At 46.1% G+C, this 20,625-nt stretch overlaps 1 protein-coding gene across 2 annotated transcripts in view; it reads left to right on the top strand.

Annotated features, from left to right (window-relative positions):
* Nucleotides 1-20,625, top strand: part of FBXL17 (F-box and leucine rich repeat protein 17) — a 1,859,129-nt gene that overhangs the window by 833,370 nt on the left and 1,005,134 nt on the right. The window contains exons 7-8 of one of the 2 annotated variants that reach the window (XM_086961003.1): nucleotides 8,382-8,477; nucleotides 8,566-8,640. The exons of the other annotated variant lie outside the window; for it this stretch is intronic. Coding sequence (XP_086817129.1) covers nucleotides 8,382-8,477; nucleotides 8,566-8,572 — 103 coding nt within the window. The 3' untranslated portion in view covers nucleotides 8,573-8,640. Of the gene's footprint in view, nucleotides 1-8,381; nucleotides 8,478-8,565; nucleotides 8,641-20,625 lie in introns of those variants that run through there. 2 annotated transcript variants of the gene reach the window in all.

Raw genomic sequence — 20,625 nt, 5'->3', positions numbered from 1 at the left:
CTGCCACCCCGTCCAAGATCGTGGCACGAGTGTTTTGTCTTGGCACAGGTGGCGGTGTCCTCATTCTCCCCGCAGTTCTCCTCTGACTTGGCACACAGACACAACGATCCTTCACACTTGGCACAGATATTTTTTACTTTAAACAGTGCTGGATTTTGGGGTGCATGGGTTGAATATTTTGATATCTGAAATGATGACTAGTTAGCTAATCCTAGCTGTGGTTACTGTTGGGACTGTTGTGCAAAACTATATCCCTATTACAAAATTATGACTGTAGATCATAACGAACATCCTCATATGTGTTGATCAGGTACGATCTTTTGAACATGTACTCTGCCACATGCTAATGATGATATTTTGTTGTTTTTCCCAAAATTAATGAAAAGAAAGTTATTTAAAAAAATCTGTGCTTTAGTTGAAAACGATTGAAGCATTCCTGTTAGTAATGGGGCCGAAATCGGAGCAAAGGTTTTATAAAATTGTCCTGTACACACCTATTGGGGCCTACACCCTTGCTAGATGTCAGTCCTCGAATGTCTAAAATCACTTCCAGTATTTCACTGGGGCCAACCAACCTGGTGCTGATGACAAGAAGTGCTGTTAGATAAAGAAAAACCTGTTCACTTGTGCCTTCGTCTTCAGATTATTAGGAGCAGTAAAAGTGGCAAACTAGATCTGTCTTCAAAGTATTAGGTCACCCTCTGGGGGGCAAGTCATATAGAATGTTCCTGCTCACATTAGCTTTCAATCTGTTAGCCAGTATCCCATGTGCTTTGTATCATGTTTCATATAACTACTGTAAAACCTGAGATTGGGTTTCCCCTCGGTATTCTTTGTTTCCTTATCAAATATTGCTTTTATTAGAGGAGTGTGTCTCTTATCCCTCATGCTAGCATTTTAAGCTTTCCTCCTTAAATGCCTCCAGCAGTGCAGAAAGCAAAATATTGGATGTATGATTGATATCCATGTCTTCAGTGATAGTTTTCTGTAACTCCATCTTATTGGCCGCATCACGAAGTACCTGTTCAATCTCCACCTCATATCCCTAGGGTGTTCCCAATGCACTAGATCTACAACACATCTGCTGCCTGATCAGATATCTTAATCGGTTCTTCAGAGAGACTCCCTCTTTCTCCGTGAGGCAGGTAGAAAGGAAGATTTGGTTGTTTCTAGAGTTGGAGCTGTGGACATAGGGAGGGAGAGGTCTGTGAACACTGGAACAGAAGGATTAATCCCTCTCCCCCAGGTGAGGAGTCTTTGCCCCCTCCAGACCTGTCCAGATCCAGATGCATTACTTGATTAATATCACTCATTGGATCTGGGAGCCCTTAATGAAGCTTGCAACGGTGTGCACTAGTTTCAGACTATCAGCTGGTTACTGTCTGTGGCACTTCTGTATCTAACAAAGATGTGTGTACTCTGTTTTCTCCCTAACAGGTTTCCACCTGGCTCTGTACATACTGAGACCGGGATACCCCCGACTTGTCATCTCAATGAAGCCAGTGTCTAGAGATGCAGGGCCGGAGAGTTGTCTCGCAGTGCTTAATTTGTAAAATATGAAGTGCAGGTGCTCAATTTTTTTTAGCAGGCCACACCCACTTCCCCCGCTCCGCCCACAACCTCCAGTGTCTTACGACGGCCAGCCTGACATGCACACTTTGCAACTCTCAACTCAGCTGTATTAGACATCTCGGTGGAGAGCAGGCATAGGCCTCCAGGGCCTGACGGAGCGTTGGTGCAACCCACTCCATCCAATCCTAATGTTTCTCTCATGCTGGTTAATAGCATGAGAGCAGCATGTCGATTGGTTAGTGAAGCTCAAGACCTGGCTGTTCAAAAAAGCCTCCGGAATCTGCAAGCGCCTGGATACCCCATCGGATGATTAGCCACGCTTTATAAATCCTGATGGATCATTGAATCTGAACACAGCCATTTCATTGATGCATCAGTCAGATTAGTCCACAAAGAGAGGGGCATTAATTTTGTTTCTGTTTTGAGTTCTAATGCAATGTAAGTGGGATGAAGTATTCTATTGCTATAGGCAAGATAGTCACAAACATTATGCAAATGGCCTCAAACTTAAAGTTGTAGCCAGAGCATTGACTGACACACGGGGTGAAGCTGGAGCTCTCAAGCTGCCCCATGGTAGGTGTGAGTAGCTCATCCAGTCGTGGTGCTCACTTTCACACATGTGAAACTAGTTTTGCAGAATTTAAAATGAGGAAAAGGTTCAGAGGAAAAAACGGGACTTCAGACAAATGCAGAGGCAAAAGGAGACCGGAGGAAGACACTGAAGCAGGCTCCCTTCTTCCAAGGAACTATTAAGGTGCAGCAGCCTAATGAATTGGCAAGTGTCCGTGCCACTGCAACACCATCGCTACCACATTGTAGAGGGTTTTTAACCCTCACTGCTTTAAGGATTTCTGACGTTTGGCCGGGCAGAACTGGGCCCATATTACAGTTCTGATGCACTATCCCCTATCCCTGCCCGAGCTGCACCCCACCTTAGCTGCATCTTCCTGGTGCAAGACAGGGACAACCCACATGATTGCAGAAGAAAATATGCTCTCCCCAGCGCATGCGCGAACTATGACAGCCACGCATCTGCAACTCAGTGTAAAACTAACCGCAAACCCAGCTTCACTTTCAAAAGAGGACTGGGACTCACCTGCAGTTTGTATCACTGGGGGTCCCAGTGACCTCCATGCCCCAACTAAGGGTTGTCAATGGGGTGCACCGACAGTGTTGGTGTACAATCATTCCACCTGCCAATGGATTGTTTGCAGTGCATCATGGGCCCAAGAGTCAAGGTGTTCTGTTATTTGCATGGAACCACACCTTTATGCAAATGAAGTAAAGCCCTTTGAGATTGTGCCATCCCCTTTTTTGCACCGTTCGGCCGCAACTGCACAACAGATAGCCACTGTGACTGCCCATGCATGCCCACTGCAGTGCACCCACTACTTCCAACAAAACATGATTGTGATTATCAAACTAGGGGATCAAAAACAACCTCATGATCAGAGTGACGTAACCATCAACATAAAAAATTAAACCAGTAGGCCTCACCTGCGCAGATTTATTTTTTAATTCATGATTTGGCCGCCGGCCTACGCCGCCTATCCCAGGCCATCATGATCAAACAACCAGTCACCAATCAACAATTATGATAAAGAAAAACATTAATCCCGCGCCTGCGGCCTGCCAGGCCCTGCCCTGCCTCACCTGCACAGCTTGATTTATTTAAATCATGATGATTCGGCCGCAGGCGCTGGCCTACCCGTCCCCAGGCCATCATGACCAGACGCTGGTAGACCAATCTAGATAATAATGATTTTCAAAAAACCTGACCAGTAATCACCGTCATGGCGCCTGCAGCCTGCCAGACCCTGCATCGCTCGCCCTCACCTGCTGAGCAGTCCAGAGCTATAATGTACCGCAGTCTGCAGCAGTAGCCAACCTCAACCGACGTCCCCAAGCAGCTCCCGATTCCCGTTACTTTGAAAGGCGGGGTGCGTTGGTTGAGTAGTTACACCACCACTGGGTACTGGTGAGGAGAGGTGCGGGTATGCTTGGGCGGGCAGCGAAAATGAACGTGCATTCATTTTACATAATCTGCGCACGCGTCGCTGTCTCTGCCGTGCACAGCCCCAGTGGTCCACCCCGGCAGAAGAAGACCAACCCAGGGCAGCAAAGCCCTGTCCAAGTGCCCAACAACAACTACTGCTACAGTGTGCAGTGTCCCGCCCACTGGGCCTGATCCGCGCCGGAACTAAGTCTTGAAGAGAGTGAGGAAGAGGAAAGTCACGTCACCGACCGTTGGTGTTTACAATTTACTGCATGCATCGAGATTCGAGGCAACAACACCCAGTACGACACGTCAGTAACTTTCTTAAACTAAGTGACAGGAAGCATCACAGCCCTTACGGCACCACAGCAGTAGCACAGCACACGCTCTCTGTGTGTGCCAGTGCCACGCACAACAATTACTGACGGCAGGACAGGTGCACTTAATGGGTAAGACCCGGCCCTCATAATTAGGTGCCGGTGCTAAGCACCGGCAAGCTCCGGCTCAAATTAAGCCCCAAAAAATGTATTCACTGATATTTTTAGAACATTTTGTATTTATATGCTATTTTAGACCCTCCTTACGAGATGCCCATTATTCCCTATTGGGCCAGTAACTCGGTCATTCCCCGTATTTGGAATTATTAGTTCCGTTGACCTCTCATGTTTTTCCCAGAGATTTTAACTGTTTAAAACAGTAGAGATCTACTCCACGGGGGAGACTGAGGAATGACGGGGGGATCAAAATCTGAATTACAGATGCCATCAAATTATTTTTTTCTCACAGGGTTTCTAGGGAATCTGTATCAATTCTGCACCTTCTGAGGTAAGGGGACCCCCGGTATTATTTAATCTGTTAGGGACAGGTCAGAATTAACGTTCCAGAGACTGGAGTCCTCATAATGATGTCTTTATTCTTCCTGGTTCATCTCTTGTGCTAGCCGGAGCGCCACAGTGTGGTACTAAGCAAAACAAATAAACAGATGTGCAATCCCCACCATCTTTTCATCGCATGTATGAGCAAGCAGAGGTGGTGAAGTAGATAAGTAAATGGTGGTTTTATTAATTTAGGATTTAGATGAATTCAGGGTCCAAGATTATGAGTATCTTTACTAGTGCTACACTGAAAAAGGTTGTGCGTCTTGCAGGTGCTAAACTGACTCTTAAAACCATCTACCACTCTGGGCTTGTCTCTGTAAAGTACATTCCCGCAGTCTTCTTTGCACCTCCATTTGAGACGCGATTGCATGAATTAGGGCAGAACATCTGACAGGATGTGACACCACCTTTCATGGGAGAGGTTCTCCACAGCAGAAGTCTGGCTTGGAGGCGCTGTGGACTGAATGGGCTTCCAATTTAAGCACAGTTTACTATTTCCCTGGAATCCATTTCCTGCCGAATTTGTTCCTATGCTGACTTGTGTGCTGTTGAAAGTATTGGTTCTTTTGTTCGGAACTCGAGCAGCCATCCATCTGTCAGGCCCTTTTGAGACAGAGTGACAGCGGGCCTTGAATAAAGTATTGCTAAGGAGCCAGGAGGCTTTTCAAAAGCGATTTAAACATTTAAGCTGACATTGCTGTGTTCTGATTGGGCCTCCCACTGCGAAAAACAGCTGCTTTCTCTCCGAAGAGGCCGACATGGCTCCTCAACATGCTATTGTCCTACTGTTAACGCTGCAAATATCAATTTTTCTTCTCAATTAGTTTGTTTCCAGAAACCTTTGTGATACAGTGCTCCAAATAAGAGCACTGTATTTTTGTTGTTGTAAATGATAGGCTTATTTTTTTTCCTTTTAGAGCTACTGAATGGTGCCTAAGTAGGAGCCAGTGTGTGTCCGCTAAAATACTTAAATGGTTATGTATACTCCTGTCCCAAGCCCAGATAGCTGCACTCTATCGTTCTGTTATTCTACCATATTGTCTGTAGAAAGCATCCTCTCAAGTGCTTAAAAATTCTCTGGCACTCATTGCCAAGTTTCATTGAGTTTTCTTAGCTTCCTCCTTTATTTACTACACAGCTTGATGGAAAAACGTATCTTTACGAACCAAATGTTTTTAGATTCAGGATAGCTGTGGACTCATGCCACTTGCAAGACCTACTTTGGTTTAGGTTTAATGTTAACATTGCCGCCCTCACTAAGGGACAGAAGCCCGTGATGAACAAACTGGTCAAGAAATATGAGATCTGGATGTGGAGGGTGAGCTCTTGTACAGAGGGCAGTGTGAACAGATCTGCAGCTTGAGAGATCAGACTGTGGTAGACACAACCTTGACGCACAGTGGTTTGGAGATTGCGATGTGATGGATGCCCGGAGGGTTAAACATTACGTTGTAAATGCTAGCAACAACCCACTCATGGGGCAAAAAAACGATTTCATCACCTCTCTTCATATAGCAACAAACTATTGTCCTAAGATAACGGACACCTTCTGTAAGAAAGTGGATTCATATTTGGGGTGGGTGGTCGAATACCAACATCAACATTTCGAATAAAGACTTCTAACCAGAGATTTCTCACCTCTTGAATATTCCCCCAGGTGTCAGACTAGGCCCGTAAAATCTTAAGCAGTTTCCAGGTGCACTAACAGGTGGCAATATGTTGCTCCATGCCAACGTCTCTCCGCTCCGCTCCTGAAGTAATGCTTGGGGCCCTATAAGCACGCCACCTGAACGCATTGACATCAGTTCCTTTTTTCCCACGCTAGCTGATGCGGATCTAGAGCTACCCCTCTTCTTTTTAGGACTGTAATTTAGATTTTTCCCCAATAAATTCAAGGAAAATGTCACCACCCAAACCTACAGGGTTTAAACCTTGTGGAGAATGTTGCAAACAGATGCCTGTGACAGACCAGCATGTGGTTGCCTGGGGTCAGTTCACTACTCCACAACCTACAGAGACCGCACCTTGATGCACTCCAAGGCTATCTGGGAATGGCAAGTGAAACTCTTTGTTATGAAGCACTGCAAGCCTCCATGTCGTTACTGGTTTAGGTCCAAGGGAAAGGCCCAGTCAAGCTGCTGAGGTCATTCCCACAAAAAGTCCAATCAGGATTCGGTTCCTTCCTGCCATTCTCGATCTACTGAGAAGGTGCGAGGGAATAACCTGCCTCCCGGTCTCTCTCCCAAAGCTGTTCCCATTTGGAACCAATCCAGACCCTTGCCTTCGTCAACCCGAGTTTTAGGGGCTGAGAGCGACGCCACAGTAGATCGAAGAATTCTGCAATGCCATGCTACGGCTTTTTGCCATGTTACTGGGTCACTTCGGGCCACAAAGAGAAGAGAGACCTCCTAACTGGACTTCCGCATGCAGGTCCACCCTTGGCACCAATTGGGCACTCTGCTTTCGATCCATGTTCACTTCCGTAGTGACTCCGGTACCAAGTCCGTCTCCGGCACTACATCGACTAATGCCGGCATCAACACCAGACAATGACAGGCAACCCATAGTGAAGTCCAGCACCACCCCGACCTCAACTTTCGCTGCGTTCCACTCTAAGGGAGCCGCAGCTTACTGGCACCCGTTGTTTCTGATAGTGCCCCTGCCTCTCGGATAAGTTCATGAATAGCTGTGCTCTACAAATCCGATCATTTATTATTATTATTTACATCTAGAGCTCCCGGTTTTAGGATTTGTTTTTTTTTTAACATTTCAGTGTGTATTTACCCATATTTATTTTTTGGTCATTTTATCTGTATTTATCCATATTTATTTTGTGTTTTGCGTATAAATAAAGTTATAAAACTGTACATTTTATTATTTATGTAACTGATAGAATCGAACTCATACTTTGATATCTGTCGTGATTTAGCTATTTCAGCTGCCAAATATTACATAACAATACATCCACTGGTAAATAACTAGCATTATAACATAAGTGTGTGTTGACCTATGCTGTTATTTTAAGAGATTTCGTCTTGTTTTTTAATTTCTCATGCTGTCCATTTGCTCAGCTGCTGGACTATAATTCATGAAAGACAGCATGGAGAGTCATTTAAAAGAAGCACAATTTTCTTTATTTATCCACTTTTAAAAGTAAATGCTGACAGAAAACACATTGTTTTCTGTCTGTATTTATCTGTACAAATTCGGAAAACAGGGAGCCTTATTTATGTCTTAAATGAATTGTTTGGCACATATTCGCATAATGGTGCATATGATGCTGGAGGCGAGTTTGCCCTGCACTATCATGAAGAGAATTGGTGTGAAGATCCCCAGGATACCAGTGTATAATATTATTATGAGTTTTATTTTGGGGAATAAAAAATGTGTGGATATATTGGTACTATCAGATAAAGTTATTATTGATGCATGGCAATGTTGTTTTTTGATTGAAATGGAGATACTGCAACAAGTAACATAAACGTTCTCCTTTTTTTCACTTTGTATTTCCTATATTTCTTTTCTTACAATTTTTTGGTTTTTATTCACTTTATCTTTCTTATTTGGGTCAGAGTTTCACAACGAGAATGGATAGTAACGACACACATAGGAGTTGTCTGACAGTTTTTTCCTGAATCTACTTAAGATGGCCGCATGTGTTTTTAGGAACACAAGTCCGTTGTTTATGTTGACTTATTTGGAGAGGGTCCTTGTTGGAAGCCAACAGTATGAGTCCGCTGTTTATGTTGACTACTGCACATTTATACGTCCATCGTTGGTAGCTAGGTTAATCTGGCGGCGTTCAAACGCGATGAGTTTCGAAACGCAAGAAACTGAATTTTGAGGTGCGTGAGTTCAGTGGATTGGCGGCATGGAATAGAGGGAGCAGTTCTGGTTTACGCAGTTTCCTTAATGTCTTTTTTATGTTGTTGTAGCCGAGTGAGAGTGAAACGATCATCATCGGAGGGAAGCCTCATTAAGCAGTCTTTAAACGCAATGAGCGGTCACAACATTGGAGCTCTGAGTCTGAGGTACGATGGTTCAATGAAGGGGTGGTACGCAACAGAGAAAGTTACTTTATTTGATGCAGTTTTTTCGAGTGTGTTTTTGTTATTACAGGCGCTAGCAAGTCTGGTCGCGCCACCGTCTTTTCATTGAAGGAGCTTTACATACGGAGGAAATAACACAGAACCCAGGTACTTACAAAAATTCCATTCTAGGTACTTTTTGTATGCCACGGTATGCATGAGATATATGCATATGTTTCGTAGAGGACGCGGTTTGGTCCAAGCTTATTTAAAAAGTTAGAGGGCAGAATAAGAAGTGGCAATGAGGCGGGAGGAGCCAAGATGGCGACGGATGAAGACGTGTAGGCTCCCGGCTCCTACAGCTGCCTTTCTTCCGCGCTAATTATCCTGCACCTAATCCTGAAATGCCGGTAGTGAAATGCGCGCCACGCTGTGCTGATTCGCCTCGACTTTCCCGGGTCTCCCAACTCGCCCGGCAGCCGGAGTAAACCGAGTGACGACTTCGAGCCCTGGCCCCGAGACACTGCCACCGCCCGTCCCCGAGTCTATACGGCCGAGAGGCGGCTGACCTGTCTGGAGATCGCCTATACTGTGGAGTGATACTCTCCTCCCGCCTCAGACCCGTGGTGCAGCCTGCTGAGGAACGCCGCGACCAGCACCCTACGAGCTGCAACCCCTCAGGAGACATTTCGGCAGAGCGCCTTTGTCTGCGGCCGGTGGAGAGGGAAAAGGAATGCACGGCCATGTTGAGATGTGGTTTGCTGCCTGCCTCATCGGCCTGGTGTGCGGCCGGTAACTCCGTAGCCCCCTGTGTTGACGGCCTGACCTTCCTTGTCTGTACGCGTGTGGAGCCCTGTATCGCAGCTGCATCGCGCTGCGCCCGCATTTAGGTAGCGTTGTGCCCCGGCCACTGGAATGGGGTCGGCTGCCTTGGAGAAGGGGGGTGAGCGCCCGTCCCTGTCTGCCGATGATGGTGCCCGAAGGGGACCGGGGACCAGTTTGCATATTCCTCTCTGGGAACGGGACTACGGGAAGCCCCAACCGCCGATTTCTTGCAAAAATATCCTGGCCGCCCTGACCGAACTTAGGTCGGAATTGAGGGTGGGCTTTCGAGCGCTGAGTACCAGTCTCGACACAATGGCGGCTGATCTGCGGAGGGGCCGGGCACTGGATGGCCAGCTGCCCATGGGACTATCTACATTGGAGCCTATGAGGGGTGCAGTGTTGCTTTGTATTGGAGGAGACTCCGTGACTTTCCCTGTTTCAGTGGAAGCCTGCCACCGGCCGACCAGTGAATGTGCCCGTGAAACTTTGTTTCCTTTGTCTCCGGAGCTTCACACTCTACCGCCTGCAACTATGTTATTGCTTCCAGCCTGGGACTCACAACAGCTGGCCCCTTCGGCGGATCTCCTATTGTTGCCTTTGGCCTGCGCTCTGGAGACCGCGCATAACCCGGATGGACTTGGGAACTTGATTGCTCAGGACGGAGAATTAACTGGTGACGCTCGCTGGCCATTTTGTGGGACTACTGTATTCACCTTCATTATGCGGCCATTTTGGTCCTTGGTCGGGGTGGGGGTGGGCTTTCTTTGTGTGCCTCGTTTTGGGGTCTGTACTAGGTCGGGTCAGGGCTAAATGCTCCTTACGCAGTCGGTTGCTTGGCGGGAGGGACCGGGACTGGGATTGATTTAGATCTGATTCAGTAGCACACGATACATTGCCTTTCCCCTAACTGTTGTTGTATTCATGTCTGATTTAAGCAGTCGCAAACTGAGTGGGGAGGGTGTTTTTGGTTAAGGGGCTGGGACTGTTTGGATTGGCTCCTCCTCCCGATTCCTTGGTATTTGGGGAGTTGCAGATTAGAATGGTCTGATCTCTCTCTCTATATTTCAGAGTTTTTATTCTTTCTTTTCTTCCTTTACTTTTACTACATTTCGGGTTCTTTATGGGGCGACAGGCACATTGTCGGGGGGGGTAGGCCGTAGCCTCCGCATTGGTGTAGGGTGGGGGGGTAGATTTTATTTCATAATTTAGTTTCTATGGGCCTTTTTTTCATTTCTCTGCGCTTTCTTGTACTGGTTTCTTTCTGGGTCTGTGATAGAGGTTGTGGGGGAGTGGGTGGCGCTGGGAGTGGCACAAACTTAGTTCCTGTCGTTTGCTTGCTTATTATTGTATTGCTATTCTGTTGGGACACTGCACGCAATTGTTGCTGTCATACTTGCTGCCTACTCATGTGGGTACTACAGTACGGGCTCGGATCTCCTTTGTACCTATCCTCTATTGACTTTTGTTTAATTCGGCAAAACTTAAAAATTAACCTTTATTTCTCCTTCCCCTGGCGACATAATTTTCAGTGTACATGTTCTTAATTGTTGCTCTATTGCCTAATGCCATTGGGGGGACCGTATAGTTGACAACTGCGCTCAAATGTTCTGTGGCCGGCCAGACGGTTGTAGGCCCGTATTTGTATTTCTGCACCAAGCGCAATAAAGGTTTTCAAAAATTTAAAAAAAAAAAAAAAGAAGTGGCAATGAGGATATTGTGTTCCAACATCGTGTAGATCGAAGTAAAAGCAGTGTTTGGCTTCTGTTATGTTATGTTATGTTATGTTATTAATACTTTTGTATAGCGCAACGGTTACTCAAGAAGAGTGTCCCAGCGCTTTGGGTAAGGAGAACTTATTCACAATAACATAACACATTAAAAACAACAGAAAGCACATAATGGAAGGAAATAGTGGTGTTTGACTTATACTACATCATTTCAGATCACTGGGTTCCACGGATTAAACTTGCCGAAGCGGTCTTGATTGAATGTTATTGGTCAGCAACATCAACTGACGTACCTCATTGTAAGCTTTTGCTCAGTTTAATTTTCTTCACTTGTTCTTCTTTTTTCACTCTTTCACTCTTTTCCTTTTTTACTATTCACTTCACATTCTGCACAAAGTCCAGAGGGGTGATGGAGAAAGTCACTAAGTTTTTATTTATCAATAGTGATTTGTTCTGAAATGTTTATGTGCTGAATGTCGGTTAACATAGATGTTTTCGCATGTTTGCTTTTCACAGTGCCCCTGACGAAGGGATCATTCCCGAAATGCATTGGGATTGGAAGAGATTTTAACCTCATTTTTTGTATAAATTATGGTTTTTGTTTTGACAGGAAATCATATGTCTAGCTTAGGGCATTGAAAAATAGCAAATGATTGTTGATTTATAATTTGTGTAAATAGAGTTTAAAAAGATGAATGAGTCTAGTAAATACATTGAATGAAAATTAAATAAGAAAGTAGCAAACACAAGTATTTGATGAGTTGATTTAGACAGAAGGAGTTCTGCCACAAGCTGTGCGGGAAGGGTCGGGTGACGCTGGTCACCAGAGTGTGTTGGTTAGATGAATTGTTTGGCACAGATTCGCATAATGGTGCATATGATGCTGGAGGCGAGTTTGCCCTGCACTATCATGAAGAGAATTGGTGTGAAGATCTCCAGGATACCAGTGGCCTGGATACATTCCCAGACACTGGATTGGTTTCACCTTTGGGCCCTGCCACAGAGGAAAATGCCTCCTTTGCAATGTTTTGCGGGGGAGAGTGGCAAAGGGGATTCTTCCCTAATCTGGAATTTAAGACCGATGTCTAAGTGAGGTGCTTCAGCCTGGTCAAACAAGTTCTGAACCAGTTCTTTCCTTTAACAAGGCGCATACAGACATGTTTTTGTGGATTTGCGCCAAATCCTGCCCAGGCTCCCTGCCAATCTGCAGGTCACCAGGCACCATCACCCTGCACCATAGGTGCCCCCCCAGGTCCTGTGTCTGTGGCCCGGGCACTAAGGGGGGCCCGCAACGGGCCCTGAATGTCTTTCTGCCAGCCTTTTCATGACCGGTTTACTGCCATGAAAGGGCCGGCAGAAAGCAACATTGTAATGCCTACGCCACCATTGTAGGCATAACTATGCTTCCGATGGAGCCCATCAGAACCTTATCGTTCAGTCTTTGCGACAGCCACACAACTACTTGCCATCCAAATGTTGCGGGCAGTGAAATTGGTGGAACTGGCTGGGAGACCGCTACCGACAGGCTTTCAATGGCTGTCTCCTCGCCATTGTAATCAGGCCCTTAGTCGTTTTTCATGGAGTTCAAAATCCTCCATCGGGGCAAGCCTGAATCTGTTTCCTGGGAAGATGCTTTGAAGTTGAACACCTTTGCATGATCCCGCTGACTCTGGAGGTACTGGAAGTCCAAACAAAATTTCAAGTCACAACTTTTCAGGGTTCCTGGAGGAGCTCCTCTGTATCTCTTCTACAGCTCCCTGAGCCTATTGTACAGCACTTATACCCGGGCTCTCTCCAGCTTAGGCAACCAGTGATGTTCAGTCCAGGTTAAGTTGGTACTGGGCAGTTGGTCACTTCAGGAAAAAGGCCTTTTGCAGCTTGTTGTGTCCCTGTAGCCACACAGGAGGTATGACAATTGACCACATGGAGTCCAGTTATCTTTCCTTAGTACATGAGGGAGCAGGGCCTGTGCTTCTACAAGTCTAGAAAGTGTTCTGAGGTGGATTGCATTAAGTGCCATATTTATGTCTGCCACTACCCAGTGGGTGGGATAACTCCTAGACACTCTCTAACCAATGGGAAAAAGTTCTTGAGTACGACCCTCCCCACTTTTTCTGTACATCCTGTTTACCCTCTGTCATGATTATGTTGGTTCCTCAGGAGCAGCACGCTCAAGAGGCCCACCTTCCTCCAGCTCTGTTTCTTAGATAAAATCAACAGAGGATCAGAGTGGCCAGATGAGGGGAAGGCAATAAGGGAATGCACTGAAGAGAGGAAGACCTATAACAGATGGTTCAGTCCATTTATTCTAAGGTTTATACATTCAGACATACAACTATAACAACTATTGTCTCACTATATATTATAGGTAATGAGAACCTGAAGGAAATGTTGATTACTCTTGGATCGAATCGCACTCTTCCTATATGTGGCTCATGTAATAGTCTCTGCATCTTTCAGTGATATCACCGGTTCTCTTGGTATTCATACTTTGTCAATGGTTTGATTCTCAGAGGGTCATATTATGCATATTGTTCAGTTTGCATAGCATGTTTAGTCCATGATCACCAAATAAGCAGATACAATGATAATCCAACTGTTTGTGTTTGAATTTACACTGGATTTCCTACAACAATGAGAAGTTCACTGGAAAGATGTGCTTGCACCACTTGTAGGCAACCTGCTCAGATATACTACATTAAGGAGCAACCCTCTAATCAGCTAGATGATACTGGGATCGAGCTCTCTATGGAGCGAGTGTCTTGCCACTGCTCGCTGACCGCATTGGAACCCATTGGCTGTTTTAGGTTCTAAGCGCAAGCCACATGTGACTACTAAGGGAACCTCCTACCTTGATGTTGGCTATCAGATCAGCTGTTACGAGACCAGCCTTCAGGAGTGTCAGCAACGCGGGAGGTGAACAAGATTTACCTCAGTCGGGAGTGTGATTCTAGGCGGCGGCAGCCCTTCTTAGGAAGCCACAGTAGTAACTCTGGGGTCTTTGGTGAGAAGCCGCAATAATCTGCTTGTGGCAGTGGACATGTCCAGTATTTAAAGGTACAGCAAGCAACATGGCGGCTCATGACATGTGCCGTACATGTGACCGCAAAGAACACTCAAAAGCTCAAAAGGAAAGTACTCAGCACAGCGCACAGACAGTACAGTGCTTCAAGCATAAACTCACAATTATCTCTTGTGAAGTCATTAAGAATGTTGGTACTTTATATTTACTTTTGTCACTCAGTTCAGTCTCAAGACTCTGGTGTTTGCACTCAGTTATGTGTCTCTAAATTCTGTCATAGAGTTACCGGTATGCATATTCAGTTCTGCCATAAATCAGTACGGACACTATAGGCACATGAGACATTCAGGACCCGCTATTTGCATGTTATGTTAACATGCTAAGCGACAAGCATGAGTTTTATTCCTCTTGTTTTGCAATATACAGTAGGCAGTGAAAGTACATGATGCAACTTGAACACAATTTACGGGGTTGTGGCCAACCACTGAAGATGGCGGACGCCTAGAAACATATCTCTCGGGCTTGGAATCCCCTGATATCCCTAACCATCCACCCTGCCCCGTACCTCCAATTGCACTGGTGGACCAGCCAAGGACTTCCACTGGCTGCCCCGCGAGCCTGACCGGAGGCACTGCCGCAAACTGGACTTGGCCGGCGCTGGGCATATACGAGTGAGGCTGCTGCTGGCGCCTTACTGAAGTGGTTGTAAAGGGATCTACTGGGCTCACCAGGACTTCCCAGTGCCCTGATCGTGCCGCCTGCCGCTGGTTGGACAGCGGACCCGTGAGGCTGCCCTCTACTGCCTGCTGGGCCCCTACACATGTGGACAGCATCACCAGAAGTCACCCGGCGGCTTGGCCCAGGGAGTGGGGGCGGGCCTGCTGGTGCCTTGCTGAGCAGCTATGGGGCAATCTTCTGAACTCTCCAGTGTCCAGATTGAGCCGTCTGCCGCTGGCTGTACTGCGGGCCCCCGGGGCTGACCTTCACTGTCTGCCGGGCTACTGCACACAAGGGCGGTGTCGCTGGGACTCACCCAGCAGTTCTGCAGGCTAAACCAGTCATGCCTGTGGAACTGTGGCCCTCGCTGGGAACTGCCGACCTGAGTGTAACTCTGAGGCCTGCTCTGGCGATCATGTACTGCCTGTAGGTGTTGATTCCGTGGGTCTGCTGCCCGTTCCTGCGGAAGCCTATGGTATTTGACGTTGTGCCGAGGGAGTTGTTGAGGCCTGGGCCTATCTGGCTGACCCTTAGCGCTAAACACAAGGTGAGAGATGGCTGGCGCCCGGTGTGAGCATCCAGGCACGATTCCCGTGACCTAGGGAGACATAGTCACAAACAAGACCTATTGGAGGTCAAGTTTGCACCGAACAGGCACCGACACTTGCTGCGGCCCTCTGCCTGGAATCGCCGTGCAGGAAGAGGAGACCTTTGTGATCTGCCACTCTCATCTGGGGGTGCCGTATTCCTGCAGGTGGAGACTGGGGTAACCAGCAAGAGTGCTGCTTGCATGCCTGGAGAGGGGTGAGATCTGAAGGGGCGCGACCGTCCAAATCCTGGTCCTGTGCCTGTGCACCTGCAAGTGAACCGGACCCTAGACACTAGCTTACCAAGTCCTAAAGTGCTGCTGTGCCAGGGAAAGCCTGTTACTTTCTCTGACTATTGAGTAATGCTTCTCAGTGCTCAGTAGAGGACTTAGCCTGACCGTCATACCGCCACAAAATGGGATGATTACAAGAAGTTATCAAAGAAGGTCCCACTCAATTCGGCTACACTCTCCAACATGGCCCCATGGCGCAGGGAACAATTGGAGGTGGTTGCTCAGCTTCAACACCAGGTCGAAGAACCACGGACTCGGGCAGAAGACGCTGAAGGGAGCTCAACCAGAAACAAAGTAAGGATAATTGGCCTGCCTGAAAACATTGAAGGTAACATCCCTGCCCAATTTAACGAACATTGGCTGTGCACCGCGGTGGCCCCGGAGGGTCTCACTGCAATGTTTAGCATCTAGAGGTCACACTGGGTCCCCAACTAGGAACCGTACACCGGAAGTCCCGCGAAGGCCAATTGTGGCTCCGATCCTTAATCATAAGGACAGAGACATTTTGCACCGTGAGGCACAAGACCACGCACACTTATTCTATATGAGAATGCCAGAATCTTGTTGTTCCCGGAGTATACCAGGCATGTTCAGCACCAAAGGGCCTCTTACCATGGAGTGAAGAGACCCCTCCAGAATCTCAATCTGAAGTACGCCCTTCCCATTCCCAGCACACCTCAAAATCATCCTTGATCAGGAGAGCCATGTCTTTGACAACCCCGAGGCGGCATGGTTCTGGATTAAGGCCAATCAGCATATCAAAAACACAAGGCCTTTGTCTGAAGTCTGTTCAGTTTAGACACAGTCCATATTGCTGACTGAAGGGACTATGCTTGCTTTCACTGACGTCTTTAGAAACGATCAGTTTACCTCCAGGTCACAGAATACTCAATTACTTGCTTCTGCCCTCTGTATGACTCCTGTCTTGTTAATGAAGGCTGCATGAAATGGAATGGCCTCTTCATCTGACACTTTACAGGGGGGCTCTGTGAGGCATCTGAGCAGTACAGTACTATTATCTGAGCAGACTATTGGCTACTCTGTTGGGGGGCTGCTCCGTGAGTTAGCTAGACTGAACACGGAGTATCCAAGCCCTTAGGGAAAGATGTAATTTGTCACATGCGAGTTGTCTCTATAATATGTTACTACACAGAACAGATTTCAGATGCAGGTACCAAGTGATTTACAAATATAAATGTATTTATTTTTTGCAAGGTTACCAGAAAACATACACAAGGATAGTTTCATAGAGCATAAATGAGGCAGGTTTCATCTACATTTTTAATATAATGACCTGATATCCTCACCTAAGAATATCCAGTAGGTTCTCTGGAGTAGATATTGACCTTCTAATACAAAAAAAAAGAGAATTTTGGTTAAGGCAATCCAAAGCCATTTAGTAGCTTTAGAATATTTTCAACTACTTTGTGCTCCAAGTGTGCAGTGACGGACCTTGATCCTTGGAGCTAGGACTCAGGTTAGTCATGGCGTTCAAGTAGAATAGAGGACACTCAGTTGACCAACTTTAGAATATCATTAGTAGTGAACTAATGTAGATATGTAATGCTGATTTGCGATGGAACAAAGAACCCCATGTTAATCACTCAGAAAATAAATAGTTTATGCCTGCTTCTTCCTATCCATCCTCTAATCTGTTGGACTGTTTCCTGATACCTAATGATGGTAAGGAGCTCTTTAGAGACAAGGAGTTTACTTCCTGGTAACCGAATTACAGACCTTCTCATTATAGTCTAGCACTGTCAATCCACGGTATTACATTTTTATAAACAATTACCAATCCTCTGTATATAGAATTATTCTCAGATCTCCACCTTGTTGCTCGCCTCTGAATCAGCCATGAGGATTATGGATGAGGGCAACACCGCGGCCATTCTTATTTATTTACTTATTTATTTTTTCCATTTGTATGGCGCTCAGCTACCCAAAAAGGGTTTCCCGGCGCCTGTGACATACAGTTAGATTGAAGGAAACATTCAATTCAACACTGTATCCCACAATATCTTGGTCAAGCGGCTCTGGGATAGTGACATCCGTGGTAGTGCTCTATGGTGGTTGACCTCATTCCTGCAGGGTCGAATTTTCCAGGTATCACAAAAAGCTTTCCGGTCATCAATTCACCACTTGCAGGAAGGAGTGTCTCAGAGCTCGTCCCTGAGCCCATCTCTTTTTAATGTTTATGTGGTGAGCCCTTTGGCTGGAGTCATTGAGCAGTATGGTTTGACTGCGATCTCATACACTGATGACACTCAGCTCATCATGCTGTCTTTTAACAGTGAGTAGATGGCGTCCTCTGTTCGGGCGTTCCTGTCTGATGTCGCCGTTCGATGGATCTCAACTGTCTAAAACTGAATATTGAGAAAACCAAGGTCTTGATATCGGGCAGACACCTGAACACGTGGTCTAATGCATGGTGACCAGACAGCCATGGCCCCCTACCACCCTCCAAGCCCATGGTGAAGAATCTGAGCATCTGGTTTGATGAAAAGCTTTCGTTTGATTCCCAGATCAATGCTCCATCTGGAAAGTTTTTTGGGATTTTGCGATCCCTAAGAAATCCTTCACCACCTTCCTGAGGCTGTCCAAAAGACTGTAGTCCAGGCAATGGTTTCTTCCAGATTACTGCAATATTTTATATTTAGCTGTCACCCAATCACGTCTGAATAGGCTCCAATGCGTGCAGAACGCTGCAGCCCGGATACTGCTTGGGCTATCTTTGCGTGCCTCTATTAGTACGGCACTGAGGAAACTTCACTGGTTGCCAGTTAAACAGAGAATAGCATTTAAGGCTCTCTGCTACTGCCACAAAGCGCTTTCTGGCCAAGGCACCCCCCCATCGACAGGACATGATCACTCCCTACGTACCAAATAGAACTCCGAGATGGGCTGTGGTGAAACTGGCCTTCGTCTCCAGGGTTAGGAAAGCCAGATTCTGTGGCTACGCCTTCAGACACTTGGTTCCTAAAATCTGGAACTCTTTCCCTGTGAACTTTAACTGGCTCCCTCTGAATTAATTTCAGAAAAAAACGGAAAACAGAGTTCTGCTTCCACTAGGTTCTTCTGGTGTGCTTAAGTTATGGAACTCAGCTTCCTAGTGCTGGGACACTTCAGGCGAAGCAATTATGCACTTTACAAATGACATTATTATTATCTTGCATGCTGACCAGTATTTTAGCTAGCAAATCAAAATAGTACGCTTGGAATTATATATTTATATGGACATGATTGGCCTGATTTCTGTGGCCACACTCTGCATGGCTTCCACCTCATGGTTTAGTACGTGTACACATACATTTTATTTGCTTCGTCACCAACCTTTCTCAAATTTTCACACCCATTTAGATTGGAATCATCTTCAGTTAGAAACGGTCACATCCTAATCTTCAGTTTGCTCACATCATATACTGTGCATGTTTATCAACAACAAACCTTTTTTGCTGTTTCTAGCCTTTACAGCAAACAAATGATGGATGGAATGCTGACGAAGCAAACATTCTCCCCCAGTTAGAAGATCTGAGTTAAATCCATCGTTCTTTTGCCCACTACACCACCCCAGTTTGGACCCAGCCATATGCAAATCAGTCTTGACCCTGTACCTCATGGGAACAGTCCAGACCGAACTGCCTGGCCAGGTCCTCCCTAGACCGGAAACAAGCATCCTGGGACCGGTTTCAGGGTATGTCACCCTTCAGCCAGGCTCGCTTGAATCCAGTGGCCCAGTGAGCAAGGGACCCACGTCTGGGCATACCCATCCCACTTAGGTTAAAAAGTGTTACAGCAAACAAATGATGGACAGAATGCTGACAATGCAAACATTCTCCCCTAGTTAGAAGATCTGGGTTACATCCATCGTTCTTTTGCCCACTACGCCACCCCAGTTTGGACCCTAGCCTTTACTGCATAGTACAGGAGCACGAAAGGTATGTGCAGGTTGTTTCTATCAGAGCAGGAATTACATTGTAGTTTGTTAGTGTTGGAAAGTTGATTATTAATTTGGGCAGGTGTTGCCCTTACCAATTTAAGAAATATGCCTTGGTTGTGTCTCAGCACAAATTTTGAGGGAGGTGCCAGAGTGCCCGCATGCAAGGTGGCCGCACTAATGTGATGGTCCTGCGTCAGAAGCATTTTTCCAACATCTTCCTCATAATTATACAACAGGACACATGCTGAGATACTTGAGGGATGAATGTGGGTGGAGGTCGCACTCAGTTAGACAAGTTTATCAAGTTGGTTTGATATGTGTGCTGTGCTGAATTACTGCCTGCTAAACAGTTATATGAACATGAAATAAGCGTGACACCAACCTAGTGGCTGTTAGGACTTCGGCACGCAACAACTTTGAGAGATGTAGTCATTCTAGAATATTTAATGCATATTCATCATGATTTTTAACATCTTACAAAATAACAATTAGAAAAGTACTTCATAGTATACATTTCTCAATTCATAGGTTTTACAATACAATTGTAAAAAATAGAAACCACAATTTTTTGTGTGCCCAATGCATTTCGGGACGCAAGGTCCCTTCGTCAGGGGTCCCTGAAAGAAAAAGGAAACATTTTATCCGATGCCACTATCGGCTGATTGAAATGCATTAACACCATGCTTCTCAAATATCACACATGAAAGAGCTCTAGTATTCAAAAACGCAACCAAGTTGAATCAATACTACACTGATATTCACAACCTCAAAACACCGAACGATAAACAAAAGCAAAGTGATCATAACGCGTTTGCTTTGCTTTTGCTTTTGCTTCCTTACAGCCACTAGGTTGGTGTCAGGCTTATTTCATGAGATACTTGAGGGAGCATACTACACTGCTCACTACCATCGAAGCTGAACTTTGGCCCGTCTGACTGGATAAAAGACCTAATACCTGCCAGTAAAAAGACTAGCGAAAAAGGAGCCTGAGATGGTGGCCACAAGAGTTTATCCAACTTGACCAGAGGAGCTAGGGCATA

The sequence above is a fragment of the Lissotriton vulgaris genome, chromosome 3_1 (genome assembly GCF_964263255.1).
Source record: "Lissotriton vulgaris chromosome 3_1, aLisVul1.2, whole genome shotgun sequence".
In the NCBI taxonomy this organism is placed as follows: Eukaryota; Metazoa; Chordata; class Amphibia; order Caudata; family Salamandridae; genus Lissotriton; species Lissotriton vulgaris.
The sequence above is the reverse complement of the archived record's forward strand: the minus strand, read 5'-3'. Positions and strand labels throughout refer to the sequence as shown.